At 35.9% G+C, this 20,130-nt stretch overlaps 1 protein-coding gene across 8 annotated transcripts in view; it reads right to left on the minus strand.

The window, feature by feature from the left end:
• TBC1D5 (TBC1 domain family member 5) overlaps nucleotides 1-20,130 on the minus strand; it is a 540,605-nt gene that overhangs the window by 316,283 nt on the left and 204,192 nt on the right. For 7 of the 8 annotated variants that reach the window (XM_029214159.1, XM_029214153.1, XM_029214157.1 and 4 more), the window contains one exon: nucleotides 19,183-19,314. The exons of the other annotated variant lie outside the window; for it this stretch is intronic. In XM_029214159.1, coding sequence (XP_029069992.1) covers nucleotides 19,183-19,279 — 97 coding nt within the window. In that variant the 5' untranslated portion in view covers nucleotides 19,280-19,314. The remainder of the gene's footprint in view (nucleotides 1-19,182; nucleotides 19,315-20,130) is intronic. 8 annotated transcript variants of the gene reach the window in all.

Here is a 20,130-nt window from a genome sequence, read left to right on the forward strand (position 1 = left end):
TTCAATTTACATTCCCACCGGCAGTGCAAGAGTGTTCCCTTTTCTCCACACCTTCTCCAGCATTTATTGTTTCTAGATTTTTTGATGATGGCCATTCTGACCAGTGTGAGATGATACCTCATTGTAGTTTTGATTTGCATTTCTCTAATGATTAACGATGTTGAGCATTCTTTCATGTGTTTGTTGGCAGTCTGTATATCTTCCTTGGAGAAATGTCTATTTAGGTCTTCTGCCCATTTTTGGATTGGGTTGTTTGTTTTTTTGATACTGAGCTGCTTGTAAATTTTGGAGATTAATCCTTTGTCAGTTGCTTCATTTGCAAATATTTTCTCCCATTCTGAGGGTTGTCTTTTGGTCTTGTTTATGGTTTCCTTTGCTGTGCAAAAGCTTTTAAGTTTCATTATATGGAGGTTCCTTAAAAAACTACAAAAAGAACTACCATATGACACAGCAATCCCACTACTGGGCATATACCCTGAGAAAAGCATAATTCAAAAAGAGTCATGTACCAAAACATTCATTGCAGCTCTATTTACAATAGCCAGGACATGGAAGCAACCTAAGTGTCCATCAACAGATGAATGGATAAAGAAGATGTGGTACATATATACAATGGAATATTACTCAGCCATAAAAAGAAACGAAATTGAGTTATTTGTAGTGAGGTGGATGGACCTAGAGTCTGTCATACAGAGTGAAGTAAGTCAGAAAGAGAAAAACAAATACCATATGCTAACACATATATATGGAATTTAAGAAAAAAAAACAAAAGGTCATGAAGAACCTAGGGGTAAGACGGGAATAAAGACACAGGCCTACTAGAGAATGGACTTGAGGATATGGGGAGGGGGAAGGGTAAGCTGTGACAAAGTGAGAGAGTGGCATGGACATATATACACTACCAAACGTAAAATAGATAGCTAGTGGGAAGCAGCCACATAGCACAGGGAGATCAGCTCGGTGCTTTGTGACCACCTAGAGGGGTGGGATAGGGAGGGTGGGAGGGAGACACAAAAGGGAAGAGATATGGTAACATATGTATATGTATAACTGATTTACGTGATAAAGCAGAAACTAACACACCATTGTAAAGCAATTATACTCCAATAAAGATGTTAAAAAAAAAAAAAGAGTCTCCTCTTCGTTCCGAATGTTAACTTGTGAATCGTTTGTCCTGTATGGACTTACAAAGCTGCTTTCAGATAGAAAGAGAGCACTGACTTTTACCCTTGTGTTGAAGCTTTATTATCATGAATCCACCCAGGTTTAAGGAAAAAAGAGGTTCCCATACTAGAGCACTGAGGATGAAGCATCATAACTGAAGACCAGCTGAGCATGAGGAAATTACAGGACAGAAAGTGAGTCCAGCAATAAAAAGCTGGGTAAGGTTAAGACAACTACCTCGAAAGGAAGCAAGGCTACAACGATTTCATGTTTCATCCTTAAGGACACGAACAGAAGGACTTTTCAACACATATGGCATGTAATACTACTTCCCAGTATGAAACCTGTCATACTCCTGATGTCATAATCAGGACAAACTTAATCATAAGGCCCTATCAAAAGATAACATAACTTAGGTTTTACTATGTTGTGAGTAGAACTAAAACTTCAGGAACAAATTTATCAGAAACTCAATAGCTGAGAGAAAGTCTCACTCCTGGTTTGGATAACCCTTGTGCTACTCTAAGCGCCCTGGGGTTTCTTTTGTAACTAGGATAACCAGTAACACTGGATATATAACCTACTATAGGCTAAATTAACCTTCCCCAGAGTGAACTGAGAGGATCCAAGATAGGGTCTCTGTACTCACAGGAACAGAAGAGGGAGAGGAATGAGGCACCCACATTAACCCAACTGAATCTCCTTAACAAAATCAAAGAGAATAATATAGTCAGTTCTTCACACTTGAAAAATGACTGTGGACAGCAACACGAAATTACTTATAAGAAATATGAACAACATAAAAAATTGGAAGCTATATTAAAGTATATAAATCAACCTTGAGAAATTTTAAAGTATGATACTATTATCCCTACCACCTTTTAATAATGAAGGAAAATAAAGTAAATCACTATATAGGATTTATTAATACTAAGTGCTTCTGGTATTGAAGAAACATGCTTACCTTTTTAAAAGGTATTGTGAGGTTTGTGATTCTTCTGTGCACATCTGAAAACATTACTGACAGTTTTACTGCTGTCTCTCCACACTCAATTATTTTAAAAGACAAGATTTTTGAAATTATCATTATGAAAATCTCTTCATAGTACATCAGTAGCAGTTACTCTGAAAAATGGCAGAGCAGGGAAATCCAGAGCTCCATCCCTCCACAAAAGCAACTAGTAAGCTGGCAAAAACTGTTAAGAATTAGCTTTTGCAGAACTCTGAAATCTAGTTCAAAACTGATAACAAACGGGAAAGATGAATGAATAAAGAAGCTGCTGCACGGTGGGAGCCAAGTAGCCTGGGAAGGAAAAGGTTGGGAAAGGAGGTATGTGGTGGAGTGAGGGGTTTTAAAAGTTACCTGTATACAAGGGAATTGAGAGCGTGAGACACACACTCAGAAAGGGCCTGAAAAGACCCTAAACGTTCACTCCTGACTGAACTTCATGGTTCACACAAGCAGGACGTAAAGGCTAAGGCAAGGCTGTAAGTAGCCTGGTCAAGCAATGAGGGTGCGCCTGCCTTAACACAGACCCAACACACAAAGTCTAAGACAGCGCTGTTTCCTTCTTCTTTTCCTGGCTCCTGGTATTTGAGGAAACTCTGGCAAAACGGTAGCTGACCACTGATGTAACAGACCAGACAGAGCAGAGACTTCAATGGTTATACACAACAAAGACTTTATATATATTTATTTATACACACACAGACTTTATAATAGTTTATAAAAGACACTAAAACAATAACAACCCACAACTACCAGAAACAACAAACCCCAAGGAGGAGGGGAAGAATCTAATTTCCACAGTTGACACACTATAATATTCAAAATAATCCAGTTTTCAATAAAAAATTAAGAGAAACAAGAAACAATGCAAAGAAACAAGAAAGTATGGCCCATTCACAGAAAAAAAATTAATAGGAAACGTCCCTGAGGAAGCCCAGGCATTGCACTTACTAGACAAAGACTTTAAACCAACTGTCACAAATATGTTCAAACAGATAAAGGAAACCATGAACAAAGAACTAAAGGACACCAGAGGAACAATGTCTAAACAAACTATATCAATAAAAAGATAGATATTACGGGCTTCCCTGGTGGCACAGTGGTTGAGAGTCGGCCTGCCGATGCAGGGGACACAGGTTTGTGCCCTGGTCTGGGAAGATCCCACATGCCGTGGAGCGGCTGGACCCGTGAGCCATGGCCGCTGAGCCTGAGCGTCCGGAGGCTCAACGGGAGAGGCCACAACAGTGAGAGGCCCAAGTACCGTTAAAAAAAAAAAAAAAAAGATAGATATTACAAACAGAAACAAAATAGCAATTCTGTAGCTGAAAATTACAACAAATAAAATTAAAATCCACTGGAGGCATTCAACAGCAGATTTGAGCACGCAGAAGAAATCAGCACAGTCGAATTATGTCCAATGAGATTATTTAGTCTAAGGGGAAGAAAAAAGAACGAGAAGAACAGAGCAGAGATAAATAAAACAGAGAACAGAAAAACAATAGAGAATCAATGAAACAGAAAGCAGGTTCTTTGAAAAGAACAAAATTGACAAACCTTTAGCTAGACTGACATGGGGGAAAAAAACACTTTACTAAAATAAGAAATGAGAGTGGGGACTTTAGTACAGATCTTACAGAAACAAATAGGATTATACAAAATGCTACAAACAACCGTTCACTGACAAATTTGATAATCTAAATGAAATGGACAGATTCCTAGAAACACACAAATTGCCAAAACTGCATCAAGAAGAAAAAGAAAATCTGAACAGACCCGTAAGAAGTAAAGAGATTGGGTAAATAATCAAAAAACTCCCAACCAAAAGTCTAGGACCAGATGGCTTCACTAGTAATTCTACCAAATATTAATAATAATTAATACCAATCCTTCTCAAACTCTTCTAAAAACTAGGAGGGAGCACTTACCTACAAAGCCAGCATTACCCTGATACCAAGCCAGATAAGGATATTACAGGAAAACTATAGACCAATATCCCATATCAATATAGCTACAAAAATAAATTCTCAACAAAATAATAGCAGACTGAATCCAGCTGCATTTTAAGAAATTAAACATCATGACCAAGTGGGGTTTACCCCAGGAATGCAAAGATGGCTCAAGTATATGAATATCAATCAATGTAACACACCATATTCATAAAATGAAGGAAAAAACAACATGATCATCTCAATGCAGAAAAAGCATTTGACAAAATCCAACATCCTTTCTTGATTAAAAACACTGAACAAACTAGGAATGGAAGGGAACTTTCTCAACATAAAAAAGGGCATTTATGAAAAACTCCTTTCTAACATCAGTCAATGGTGAAAGACTGAAAGCTTTCTTCCCAAAATCACAAACGAGACACCAGTTCTATTCAGCACTTCACTAGAAGTTCTAGCCAGTGTAATTAGACAAGAAAAACAAAAGCTATTCAAATTGAAAAGGGAGGAGTAAAAAAATCACTATTAGAAGCTGACATGACCTGATATAGAGAAAATAGTAAAGAATCCACACACACAAAAACACTAGCTAATAAATGAATTCAGCAAAGTTGCAGGATACAAGATCAACATACGAAAATCAGTGTATTTCTTTACACTAAGCATAGTTGCAATCCAGCTAAATTCAGTAAGTATATTAAGGAGTCAGAATAAAAGAGTCTCTTTGACAGGAGCCTCTAAATTCATGTGAAGAAACTTTTGGTTTACCAGTCCCAATGCTATGAAACTGTTTTTAGGATATTCTATTTGAGGAAAATTTTGGAAAAAATAACATCCTACCACTCTCTGTCTCACTTCCATTATATACATTTATTTTAATAACATAGTAATAGTTATTCTAAAACAAGGGTCAACAAATTACAGCCCATAGGCCAAACTGGTCAACCTCCTGTTAGGTAATGTTTTATTGAAACACATTCCCAGGCATTTGTTTACGTACTGTTTCTGACTGCTCTCAGGCTGAAATGGCATGGCCTGCAAACCTGAAGTATTTACTATCCGGCCCTTTAAGAAAAAAATTTGACAACCTCAGTTCTGAAAAATAATCTAGTATAAAAACTGACCTCAGATTCACATCTGACAGGTATATCAAGATTTCTCTTTTACCTTGTCAATTATAAGTAACCACCCTATTCAAAATCAAAGAAAAACTCCAAAAGGCTGAGTTAATGTTCAAATGATTATGAAAGTATTTCCAATCCAGAGCCAAGGACTGGTCATACAAAAAAGGACTTTGCTCATTAATTAAAGAGAGAATGCTTTTAAAAAAATGTTAGATGACTGATTATCTATGCAAGTCTAGTTTTAACTGTTCTCTGATTATCTGATGTAGTTCTAAGCTCAAAGGTTTTTGCTTCCCCTGCAGTACCTTGTGTGGGACAAAGCTGTGCTTAATGCATGTTACTTTGATTTCATGAAGTATATAAAAATCAGAAGAGTTAAGTAACTTTCACTGGGAAGGAAAAAATGACATTTTTACTTTTCCTTTTTTATATTATTTTCATGAAGACTCCAACTCTTTGCCCATTGCCTGTTGAAACTGGCCCAAATGCTATGACACTGCAAAACTGAGATCATATAAACTGGTTTTTCTGGACACTTGATTTTGCCCATGTTAGAGGAATATAATTGAATAACACACTCACTTAAAATTCTATTACAAATAAGCATACTTTCTCTACTACCCCTGTGATAATGCCATGATCCCATTTGTATAAACTCTTACTCACTGAAAGTATAATAAATATTTGTCGATTATAAATGAATGAATGAATGGATGAATGAATAAATAAATAAATAAAGTTATATGAAGGATTAGATCAGTAGTAGGTAATGTTGATGGGAAAGACTATCCACCCAAATATTAGATTACAAGAGGATTTGGCCTGTTTCATGAGTGAGACAGAGAACTATTATAAACTAAAAAGGTTTGAGAGATGTTGTAAGCAGGGAGTGTAGCACACTTTTAAAAAAATAATGTGTCCTTTCAAGAACCCCTAGTCTTGAGTATTCTGTATATTTCAAATAAACTAAGCAGGTGTTTTATATTAAACTGGCATGATGAATGAAGGGGAAATGTATGGTGCCACTTGAAAAAAGGTAAAAATCAGTGGATGAGGAACCCTAGTATCTTTTATTTTTAATTAATAAATCTTATTTTGAGAGTTGTTTTGGGTTAAAAAAAAAACCTGAGCAGAAAGTACAGAGTTCCTACATATTCCCCATCCCTCACATTCATAGCTTCCCCCAGTATTCACATCTTGCATTAATCGGTACATTTATTACACTGATGCATCAATGGTGATACAATATTATTAACTAAAGTTTATAATTTACATTAGGATTTACTCTTTGTGTTGTACATTGTAGGGGTTTTGACAAATGTCTAATGACATGTATCCACAATTACAGTATCATACAGAACAGTGTCAGTGCCCTAAAGATCCTCTGTGCTCTACCTATTCATCCCTCCCTCCACCCTCACCCCTGGCAACCCCTGATCTTTTTACTGTCTTCATAGTGTTTCCTCTTCCAGAATGTTATATAGTTGGAATCATACAGTATCTAATAACCTTTACAGATGGGCTTCTTTCACTTAGTAATATGCATCTAAGGTTTCTCCTTGTTCTTCTGTGACCTAATAGCTCATTTATTTTTATCACTGAATATGTATACACAATTCCACTGTTATATACATATCACTTTGCTTATCCATTCACCTATTGAAGGTCACCTTGGTTGCTTCCAAGTTTTGGCAATTACGAATAAAACTGCTATGAACACTGTGTGCTGGTTTACGTTTAGACTTAAGTTTTCAATTCATTTGGGCAAACACCAAGGAGTGCAACTGTGGATCACATGGTAAGAGTACGTTCAGCTTTGTAAGAAGAAGTCAAACTGTCTTACCAAGTGGCTGCACCAATCTGTATGCTCACTAGCAGTGAACGGGGGCTCCTGCTGGCTCCACATCCTCACTGGCATTTGGCCTCGTGTCCTGGATCTTAGTCAGCCCAATAGATGTGTAGTGGTATCTCATTTTAATTTGCAATTTTCTGATGACCTATGATGTTGAGCATCTTCTCCTATGCTTATCTGTGTATCTTGTTTGGTAAAATTTCTGCTCACGTATTTTGCTCATTTTTTAACTGACTGGGTTGTTTTCTTATTCCTGGGTTATTAAAGTTCTTTGTATATCTTAGATACCAGTCTTTTATCAGATAATTTTTATAAAGATTTTTCTCCCAGTCTCTGGCTTGTCTTTCATTCCCTTATAGTTTTAATTCTAATGAAATCCAACTTATCAATTTTTTCTTTCACTGATCATGCTTTTTGGTTTTGAAACTAAAATGTTATCACCAAACCCAAGGTCATGAAGATTTTCTCCTATGTCATCTTCTGGAAATTTTATAGTTTTGCATTTTACACTTAGGTTAATGATCCATTTTGAGTTAATTGTTTTTGAAAGGCATAAAATCAACGTCTAGATTTCTTCCCCCCCACCCCCATGGAGATATCTAACTGGTCCAGCTCCATTTGTTGAAAACACTATCCCTTTTTCCACTGAATTGCCTTTGCTCCTTTGTCAGTATCACTTAAAACTATATTTGCATGGGTCTATTTCTGGGCTCTCTAGTCTGAAGTCAGATATTGTCAGTCTTCGAATTTTGCTCTCCTTCAATGTTACATTGTCTATTCTGGGTTGGTCTTGGACTTTAATAGAGAAATCCTGTGTAGTCACACTGGAAAGTGATTGAACAAGCAGAGACCAGGTTGTGAAGTCTTTTTAGAACTTTCTTTAAAACTTCACTTAATCCAAAAAACAAACAAACAAAACCAAAAAACAACAACAACAACAAAACACAGGCTGCTCATAAAGGCACTTCTGAGTTGCTTATAACCCTGACATGCAGTGAATTAATCTTCAGACCTAACATAAAATAAACACTTTAAGGGCATATTATGTTGTTTCAAGAAGGTTGGGGGGAATTCATTGGCGGCCCAGTGGTTAGGACTTGGCATTTTCACTGCCATGGCCCAGGTTCAATCCCTGGTCAGGGAACTAAGATCCTCATGGCACGGCAAAAAAAAAAAAAACATCGGGGCAATTTCTTACTTACAAGATAGAGAACTAAGAATGAAGACCACATACAGGCAAGATTTGGAAGAGAGCAATTAACTTCTTGCATTTGGCCTTCTTTGAGAAAGCAAATCAATGTCTTATTTTAAAATCTATTACATTTTAAAGAACAAGTATTTAAATTAGTCAGATTCTGGTTACTCTTCTAATATTCTATAATATAGGCTAAGGAATCAATAGACAAATATATTTAAAAGTCAAGATAGAATTTAGAGATGAGGTATAATAAGAATCAGATGAGGGCCAAATGAGAACTGCTTGCTGTAGTATATGTAGCAGCTAATAAAAGCAGTAGTTTACCCATGCAAAACTCAAAGTGCTATTTAAAGAATCACCTAAGCTAATTTTCTACTATTGCTAAGTAGACTGTTCTAGCAAATGACTCTATTCTGACTCATCTGACCTATGAACACCCTGATAGACTGAATTCAGAATTTAGGGCACAAAAGGGAGAGCCAATGACGGATTGCTGCATAAACATTCACGAGCACTGAAAAGCTAAATATACTCCTATGAACCTCTTTCCTAGAAATGTGAGATATAGTTAATTTTTCAAAGTCTAGATTTGCTAAGCTTCTTGCATTTGACATTTAAATATTTACTACCTAATTACTCTTCTGCCGGTTTTTTTTACTCCCAACTTTAGGAATTTTTGTCATTAACCAAAGAAGGAAAGGAAAGAAGATAAAAACAGTAGAAACTCAAATCAATCATATTAGGCAAAAAGATTGTCAAACTAATTTTTTAAATTACAGTATTGAATTATCTGGATTGCATTTATCTCCCTTCCACATAAAATCACCACTTGATTACATGACAGTAAATCTTGCTCTTGTGTTTATGGAGAACTGCAGATCTTATTATGACTGGGTTGACCATCCATCTCCTTCTGCTTACTCTGCATATCTAGAAACAGAAACATAACCATTTATTCCTCCCTGGATCTTCTGATCTCAATGTATAGAGTAGGCCGGGTAGAAGAAGAGCTTTTTTTCATTGGCTATAAAAGTGAACTCTTGGGTAAGAAATGGGCAGAAATAGAAACACAGATGTAGAGAGCAAACGTATGGACACCAAGGGGGGAAAGTGGCAGGGGGCAGGTAGCTGTGTAATGAATTGGGAGACTGGGATTGACATGTATATACTAATATATATAAAATAGATAACTAATAAGAACCTGTTGTGTAAAAAAATAAATAAAATAAAATTCAAAAAAAAAAATAGAAAACAAAAGCCAAACTGAGAATTAAAACATTTTTGCTTCCTACCTTTCCTATACGTCACGCCATTCTGTTCCTCTCTATTAGCGTGACTAATTATTTTAACTATTAATTAACTTATAATAATGATGATAATAATAGTAATTTAACTATTAATGATTTTAACTATTTTATGATATTCAAAAAAGTGGAATATTATTGCAGTATTAAGCAAAAACCAGATAAAACTGAACACTTAAAATTTTCGAGGATCTATGTTCTCTTATTTTTAAATGGTAATTAAAAGTTTCCGATACTATTTACACAATGATAAATAGGATATATACATATTGGTAAGTGCCAAAAAGGTATTTGTTTTATTTACACTCTTGCACACTTTGCTTTCTGGCTTTGTACTTTCCCTTCCATCACTTTACATCTAGTAGCAATTCCGCAAAATCACTCAGTCCATTAAAAGTTTCTTTCTTTCTGCTATAAGGAGCCAAGAATGCATTATTACATTTTTCTATGTGAGGTATGCTATTAAATAATAGCTTGTACACTAATTAAAGCAAATGTAATTGTGAGAACACATTGACATTGTTAAAGTAAACTACTCAATTTAACAGTTTCATTTCAAGTGACCTTAATTGTATTAATTGTGATACTAGCTAATTAAATTGAAGAGCATTAAATATATTGTTCTAATATGTCCTAAAGGAGCAAATTTTCCATCACATCAGCAAAAGAAAAATAATAATTATATGGACCCCCCACCACCCCAAAGTCTCCTACACACATGTACACACAATGGGTCAAGCAGAAAAGGTCTCACCAGACTGCATTTATCATTACTATTTTAATATTGGTAGCAGGGCATAAAACAGACCACATAGAAGTAACTGATCTTTAGATAAATGGTTAATTTTAGGACATTCTTTATGTCAGGTTAAACAAATTACTTCATCATTACAAAGAGTTAAAATATTGAAAAAAATTGGAGTGAGGAAACAAAGATTGGTATAGAGGACTGCAATATGAAAATAAATGTTAAAATACTCCAACTCTATGTAAATCAGATGTTACTTATTAAATGCTTAGTATATCAAGTCATAAGGATACATACTAAAAAATAGTTATGGCCCTCATTCTTGAGAAGAAACTTAGTAGCACAAGAGAGTTACATGTCACTTCCATGTAACTGACGTATCACCGTCTCAGATAACAACACAGATGCTAAATAACTCTCAGTCTTTAAAATACAATCTACGCTGGCTTACAAAATCCCCAGCATTTGGCCCCTGCCTGCTAGGCCCATCCTGTGCCATTCCATGTCACCCACAATGCTCCAGCCACCGTGATCTTCCTTCAGTTCCTTGAATAGGATGAGCCTATTCCTATCCTAGGAACTTCCTCCGTATGAACTCTTTCCTTTCTCTAGACTGATGTTTCTTTCATTCTGCCTATCTGTCTGTCCATCTGTCTCCCTCTTTCTGTCACCACCTTTGCGTGCCTGGCTCATCTGTCATTCACATGCAACTGACATATCACCTTGTCAGAGAGATCTTCCCTGACAATCTAAAGTACGCACACAGACGCTCATTGTAACACTACCTTATCTTGATTCTTACCTAGCCTTTATCATTCTCTGTTATTTTTTTCCTCATTTTTGTACTTTTCCTTTTTTTTTTTTTTTTTTTTTTTTGCTGTCTCTCTCATGCTAAAATGTGAATTTCATTGAAAGAGAGCACCTGGACTATTTGTTTAATAGCCTATCCCCAGATACTAGATGATCAATGAATATTTTTGAATGAATGAATAAACGTCAGGTCTGTGACCCACAGCCCCTACTGTGATTAAATATACGTGCCTTTATGGTCTCTATTCATTTATTAAGTGTGACTGGAATTTCTTAACTATCATGCCAACATGTCTGATTGAAAATCTGTAAGTTCAACAAAACAGATCTATTCACAAGTCTAATTAAAGATTCAGATTGATAGCAGTGTTCTAAGCTTGGTCAAAATCAGTCATACTCTATTCTGCTGTCCTTTCTGGCCCTACTGATGCACTAGCAGAAAACAACTAATATAAATCTTTGATAAGAAATCCACTGTAGGTCACTGCACCTAAATGGGTTTATGTTTTTCTAAGGTTTTAAGATAATACTGTCACTCTACATCACCTCTATAGCTCAGTTATGCCTAGACCCAACCAAAACAAACCACCATCACACAGCTTCTCATTTTTGGTGATCCAAGAATATTATAAGGCTGACTAAGCATGGTGGAAAAAATATCTCAAGGTATGGATATTCCTTTGCAGATAACTTTGCCCAAGGGGGTAGTGGTGACAGCTCTTGCAGGGCTACTGTTTCTGTCTGCCACCAGAGCAAGCAGTGAGGTCTCCTTTGCTCCTAAAGACATGGGAAATGAAAAAAATCCCAGTACAACTAAAATAACTCTTCACACAACCCCAACTCTAAAGGAACTGAAAAGGGGCCTCTCCATTAAGTAAATGCTAGGAATTGCCACACCAACAGAAAACTTCAAATAAAACTAAAAACTGGATTCAATTAATGAGAAATAGACAACACAATAAAAAAAGATCAGAATTCAGACCAGAAGACTTTTTTTTTATTTCAAGAGTACATTTTACCAACAGTGAGTTTCATTGTTACCATTAAAATGTCTAACTTGCTAAATCTCAATCCACTGTGAGCGCACAAATACATAAAATCCATATATAGTCATCTAAATCTAACATTAAAGAGTAACTTGAAACTCCCTCGCCATTTAAATGTTTACGACTGGTATTTCACCACTACCTTTTCATGTTAATTCCACCTACTCAAGTCAGCTAGTGAGTGGTATCTTGAAAATGCCTTACCACTAATTACAGATCATCAATACTCTTCCCATCACCAAATCAGAGATTTTTCTCCTTTATAATTATAGTCTTTAACCTATGCAATTCTGAAGCAGTGACCACCCTGGACCTACTTGGAAGCTCTCACATCTGTAGCTTCTTTAATTTTGACCCTCCTTTATCTTTCCCCAACTTTGACTGTTTTAAAATACTGCTCTCTCTATCCAATTTCTAATCATGGAGAATTCTGACCAATCAATCCTCAGTTCTTTTCTCTTTCTTTGAATTTCTTACCTGTCTCATACTGTGAACTGATATCTCTGGAGGATGACTTTCAGATCTCTAACTCATGGCCTTTCAGACTGAAGTCTCTCATTTCCCACTTTCTTTCGGACAGTGTCATTTAGAGGAACAGGGCATGGCATGTTCTCTGCTCTTTGGTGTAACTTCTACCTATTGTCACACCACGTAACAAAATCCGTCTTTAAGGAGACATTTTAAAAAACATCCATTTAAAAAAAATCCTTGTTACTGTAATTTAAGAACTTCCGAGTCGTTCTACCATTTATTTAACAATCTTCATCTTCAACAAAGCCACCATTTTCCTTAATGACTTAATAGCCTCACAGTTTTTCATCTATCTAAACTGCCGTTTTCCTCCATATGTAGAGAGAATTTTTCATTAAGATGATACTTTTTACAAAACGACACAGACAGTAAAAAGATCAGCGGTTGCCAGGGGTTGAGGGGCATGGGATGGGGAAGATGAACAGGCAGAGCACAGAGAATTTTGGGAAAATACTCTGTATGACACTATAATGACAGGTACACGTCATTATACATTCTTCCAAACTCATATAGAATGTCCACCACGAAGAGTGAATCCTAATGTAAACTACAGAGTTTGGGTGATTATCATGTGTCAGTGTAGGCTCATCAGTTGTCACAAATGTACCACTCTGGTGGGAGATATAGATAATGGGGAGGCTGTGCCTATATGGGAACCAGAGGCTACATGGGAAATCTGTACCTTCCTCTTAATTTTGCTGTGAACCTAAAACTGCTCTAAAAAAATTAAGTGTTTAAAATTTAAAAAATAAAAAAAGATTTCAAACCAAAACCTATTCAAATCGACATAGATCCAATTTATTACACAGAGCTAATGAAGGTACTGAGCTGGTTTATTGGATACCACTAGACAACGTTCCAACGAATTAACATAGTTATCAGAGACTTACATACTGTTCCCATGTCTCCTTTATGACTCCCATCACCATGCTACTCTATGCTTCATCTCTCCTAACTCAACCCCTTCCAAAACTTTCTACTCTGCCCTCTTATAAGCCCCTTCCATAACAGCAAACTTCTTTATATTCTCAAACTATCAATGAATTCTTCTGCCATCAACTTCCTTGTCTACTGTCTACCTATTATACTCCCCTGACAAAACTACTGCCTGCTTTTTTTTCTATTACTATCTTTTTTTAGCTGTGTTGGGTCTTCGTTGCTGTGCAGGCTTTCTCTAGTTGTGGTGAGTGGAGGCTACTCTTCATTGCGGTGCGTGGGCTTCTCATTGCTGTGGAATCCCTTGCTGCGGAACACGGGCTCTAGGCGTGCTGGCTGCAGTAGTTGCAGCACGCAGGCTCAGTAGTTGCGGCACGTGGGCTCTAGGGCGTGCAGGCTTTGCAGCATGCAGGCTCAGCAGTTGTGGCATGCAGGCTTTAGGGCACACGGGGTTCAGTAGTTGCAGCATGCAGGCTCAGCAGTTGTGGCACTCAGGCTTAGTTGCCCCACGGCATGTGGGATCTTCCCAGACCAGGGATCGAACCCGTGTTCCCTGCATTGGCAGGCGGATTCTTAACCACCGTGCCACCAGGTAAGTCCAACCACTGCCTGCTTTTGATTGTGGCTAAATCCTAGGTGCTGAATTCTGCTAGACATAATCACACACGTTTATAAGCTTGTATCACCTATAAATTATGATGTCTAATATCACCTTGGCCCCCAAGGTCATATATTCTTTCTCAACTCAATCTAACCTTTGTTGCTCTCCATAAATCTTCAAATGCTTCATTCTGTCACTCACCATCAGCAAATTATCTCACCCTAACATATCAAGAAAGAGAAATATCAATGATATTTCACTGAACCCTCTGCCATCAAACAAATGAACTTACTGCACCTAAACATCTGTTCTCCATCCTTCCTCTCCTTCTCTCTCCACGAATCCCTCCATCTTGGCTCTAGACTGCATCTGAAACCAAGCAGAGCCCTGCCACTGCCCTGTTCCAAGTACAAAGGCCCCTCCACACCCCCTAGCTCTTGTTTACAGAAGAGGTGAAGTCTCCCAAGCTTCCCTGAGTCACAGAAGAGCAAGCTCAAGAAGTTAATGATTAGGACAATAGAGGCACAGAATCCTTCAGTGTCTGATGCACATTCCTGAGTTGTCTGACAGATACTGTAACTGCCACCAGAGGGAAAACACTAACTGCATGATGACCAGACTGTCGCCATGACATAAGCTGTTCCACCTTGAGCAGTACTGAATCTATGGCTAGCACAATTCCAAGAACTGGCCTTAAGACAGTGGGATTAACACTATTGCTCATAATAATCTGTATCTTTGTGGGCATCAAAATAATTGTGGCTTTTTCTCCCCATATATGTAAGCAGGCTACTAAAATTATCAGCAAAGAGATGCTACAGACCCATGTCGACATCTTCCACTCTAAGAATATGGCACCCTGTGTCAGCATGAAGAAGTTACAGGAGATGGACCTTCGCCCATAATCCCACAGAAATGGAATGATGTCTGACAGCGGTGATTTGCAAGCAAATTTTTGCAGGCAGTTTGTTGCAGGAAGTAGCTCTCTGCAGGAGGCCACTTTTGTCCCGTCACTTTAGCAAGGCTATATTTTAACTAACCTCCGGCCCAAGCACACCTTTCAAATCTTTTTGATCACACAGTACTTTGCCTAACCTGTTGATTCTTTCCATAGATCAAAGAAGTAGAATTGAAGAATGAGTAATTAACAGATGACCGGATCTCTTCCCCAGCTCCCCCTTCAGTAATCTCGCAATCAAACTGTGTGAACAAAATAGCATCTAAAGAAAGATCACACCGCTCAATGCTCTGTGGTGACCTAAATGAGAAGGAAATCCAAAAAAAGAGGGGATATACGTATGCGTACAGCTGATTCACTTTGCTGTACAGTATAAACTAACACAATATTGTAAAGGAACCACACAGCAATAAAAATTTTAAAAAAGAAAGATCATTTTTTGGATCTTTCCAAAAAACGGAAAGGAGTCGACAAGCCTGCACACAATGGGAGATGGCTACAAATCTGACCCCCTATCTCAATGAGTAACTGAGATTATTTCCCCTCTTTCCTTTTAAAAACTTTCATGGCCGACCAGAATCTTCGGAATTCGTTGTGGGACAGGAGTCCGCGTTCTCCCCAGATTGCCGGCTCTCTGATTAATGTGACCTTTCCGTTCTTAATCAGCACTTGTCACACAAGTGCTGACTTTTCGAGCAGTGAGCAGCCAAACCTGAGTTCAGTGACACTTCTACTAACTAGAAAAACCGTACTAAAGATCATAATAGAACAGTGTCATTTATCACATCAACTTCAGTAAACTAATTGAATTACCACCAATTTGTTCATCAGTAAAGCCACGCACCCCCTTCTAGTCATAAAACTCTATGATATAGTAACAGAAAGAAAGGGAGATTGGGACAAAAAAGTACAAGAGACAAAAATGGAGTAGGCAGGATATTCTGAATGTCTTGGAGTTTTCTTAAGTGGGTTACTGAATATTTTATACATGAGCTAGAAAGAAAGCTTTGAAACAGATATTTTATAAAAAGGCATTACATTAAGTAATTATCTGAATACTATGAAAGCTGTAAGAAGGCATATACAATTGAAGCTAAAATCTCTGGCTACATGTAACAAAATGCTATTCTCAAAAGAGACCTAATAGAGGAAAATGTTCTTTCATCGTGAGCAAGATTCCAAGCTCTTGTAAGATTGGAAAACAATTAGTAATTCAGAGAATACTATTTTATTAATAGGTTAAGTTTCCCTAGATCTTGATATTGTTTTTTTCCAGTTTAAAATAAAATAATTACTTTTTCATTTAATCCTTGAAAGTTCCATGCTAAGAATGAATAATCATGAGTAGCTGAACAAACAGTTTTGCTTTTTTTTATGGCTGCAATTGAATTACAGGTAACTTGTCAATTATTAATTAATACCCTCTGATCAAAGATCTTGGAATTTAAGGTGGTAATTTTTGTATATGACCAAATGCAATAGAGTACAGCATACTTTCTATGCTGTTTTCTATTTCAGAAAGAAATTAAAGCAGTTAAAAGTTAATTCACATGGAAAATGCACCCTAAGATTTTGCATATGTATATCTAAACAGTTCTTTTTTCTGCCCTTACCCACTTTCCTCAAACATCCATGAAAGTAAACCAATGATATGTAATTTTCTCTCTATCATACCTATGATGTGGCTATTTTTGCTAATCCTTTCCAGAATACTCAGAATCATTTAACTCAGTAATGTACTGTTTTTCTATAAATGTTAAAAATTCAGATTTGAGAAATTAAAGATTTATTTGTTTACTTACAGAATATACAACAGGAAATTTTAAAAAATCAAACAGAAAAACAGGACTTCTACACAGGGAAACCACTGATTAAGTCCAATGTCTGACTACTTACAAAATGAGTCATTCAGTTGTGTAAAAGGCTTCAAATACGTGGAGAACCCCAAGAAAGACATATATTAAAATAAACCAACATACTAAAAAGGTGGTGATTTTTCAAGTAAATATGACAACCCCATTAAAATGCAACACACGGTTTTCTGCAAAAAGAAAACCTAAGATGAAATATATGCTTTATATAAAATATTTACATATACAATGCACAAAACCCACTACGGTTAGTAACCTTTATGGCTTTGAAGAACTAGATATTTACATATCTTTCTTCTGCATGTGCGTGCGTGTATGTGTGTTTTGTATATATTTTTAACAGTTGACAGCTGTTTTAGAGCATACAGAGATGCCAAGCTGAATGAGGGTCTTGATTACTTCAAGATTAGCTATCTAAAGTTTCTATTCATTTTAAGTGTTGTTAGTTGGAAGAGTCATTAGTCACTTCCTTGTCTTATAGAACATCAGCATACATTTACATTGTTAATGAACATTTGGGGTAAATGAATTAATGGCACTTTTAAACATCAATTCAGTCCTAATAACTTTGTATGTCATAGAAATGTTGGCTAGGATATAAACGAAAAGCCTTTTCAGTAAAGGTAACTCCTCATTCCTACAAACAATAAAGGATAAAATTAATTTAAAATGTTTTTTAACCGGTTTAAAAAAAAAGAACCTCAATATTTAATGAACTAGTCCAGAGAAAAATAGGCACTTAAGGAAAAAACAAAACAACCAAAAAAAACACCTATGTTCTAAGATAAGCATATAAACCAGAACATTTTGGTTATATATATACTGATAACACAAAATATATTCACTTTTCAAATATCCACTTATCAAAGCGCTTGCAGAATAATTTGACTTATTTCATTATGAGTACTTCTTATAGGTATGACATGTAAGAAAAAACATCACTAGGGAGGATTATATCATTCTTACCACTGAAATTCTTTAAATGCTGAAACTGAAATTGGACATAAATAATTTTTTCATATTATCAAAACCTTAAACAGCAGTTTAAATAAAAGCAAATATAAAAATAAAATCACGAAAATAAGTTGCATGCTATTTTCATTAAAAACAACAAGGGCATTTGTATGATGTGGAAGGTATTAAAGATGCACTAAAAACATAAACACACTCCATAAACTCAATAGCGTGTATACTACAGAATTAACTACTTAAGGTATCAATTTCTTTTTTAATTCCCCAAACAAGAGTTAATGGCAGACCTTTATTTACATCAATACAGAAAAAAAATCATATTTGAAGTATGTAAAATATATGTGAATGACTGACTAATTATAATTTCTTAAAACAGATCTTATAATCCTGATATATGTATTGAATGAAAAATTACAAATAGTTACTTGAGTCAATGAATCAACTTTAGCAAATATTTAGTGAATTAGCTGAAATAAGGAAAAGGCGTCAAGAATGCTCACAAACTCATTGTTTCCTTCTAAGATACTATATTATCACTAATACTGAGAAAATAATACAAAGCTCTGATACATATACGTTTAATACATTTTTATAGGGCAGACCCCGAATACAGTTGATGTTTTAACAACTTCACTACACAGAGCTTTAAAAGTAAAACACAAATCCCAATTATTAAAAAAACAAAAACAAAAAAAGAATAATCAGGCAAGTGCTTTATCCTGTAATAATCTCAACTTGCTGAAGGAAAAAAAAAAATCCCTGCAAAAATCAACACCAAGAGCTTAGACTTCTTTAAAAGATGTTTGAGAAAAGGCCATTTTGCATTTCAACATTCTTATACTAAAGCAATAAACTGTTTAAGTTTATGATTTTTTTAAAAAAGAATGACAGTGCATTAAACACTTGGCTATAGCTAATGCGTCTGTCTATAATTAAAAGTTGACGTTTTGTGGAATCCATCAGTATCAGAGCGCTCCCTATCTATCCAGGGAAATGTTCTTAAAGCTCTCCCGCTCAGCCTCTCTAGAGAATGACACACAAGGCAGGCAGAGCTAGCTGGAGACCCTCTGCCAGGTTTCCCAGTAACCTCAAAATTATCTGCATACAAAACTCACCTCCAGGCTTGTGTGAGTAACTCAACAAGGGGTCAATGCCCACTTCTTGTTCTTCTGGCTGCAGAGGATGTCTAGTTTCAGATAAGGAATGATACATTGTGAGAACTGGACAATGTCACCAAGAGTGACCACCTGGGAGATGAAAAATATGGAGAAAAATGATAAATTTTTTTCTGCTATGACTGGGAATAAATGGAAAATGATTAAATGAGCATTACAAACATTAACAAATTTTCCACAGGCTCCAGGGACTGTTACTACACATTGGTAGGCATATATATAAAAGAAGTGAAAAAGTGGCACAAGATTTTCATTTCAACAATTTCTTCCCAAATCTGGACTTCACTGGTAACCTCTACCTCAACATTCAGTTACATTTATTTTCAGTAAACTTCTACACAAAAAGCTGAATTGTAAGTTAAATCACTGTCACATTTATAATATCCTTCATTTTACTGCCAAAATAATACACATTTACTATAGGAACTTTCAAAATATAGAAAATATAGCTAACTGAAATCATTTGTAATTATATTAGCTAAAAACACCACTGTTAACATTTCAGTTTATTATATGTATTCTTTCTGGGCATTTAAAATACATATAGTTTAATGTGATCCACCATGCTAAGTATACTGATTATATAAATTATCATGAGTATTTTCCTTCCCATAAAAAAGTCTATATTATCACTTCTAATGGATCCCTGGTATTCTTTATATAGCTATAACAATTGATGTAACCAATTCCTTATTAGCAAACAATTAGGATACTTTTAGTTCCCCAACACTATGAATAGCCTCACAATGGATATCTTCCAGTAATATCTCTGTGCTGTATCCATGATTATTTCCTTAGGATAAAATCCTATAAGCATAATTGCTGGACCAAAATATTTATTTTTAAAAAATAAGATTTTAAGATAAGTTTTGCCAAATTATGCTCTAA

This window comes from Monodon monoceros, unplaced genomic scaffold (assembly GCF_005190385.1).
Source record: "Monodon monoceros isolate NGI ecotype Baffin Bay Population unplaced genomic scaffold, NGI_Narwhal_1 Super_Scaffold_11, whole genome shotgun sequence".
Classification (NCBI taxonomy): domain Eukaryota; kingdom Metazoa; phylum Chordata; class Mammalia; order Artiodactyla; family Monodontidae; genus Monodon; species Monodon monoceros.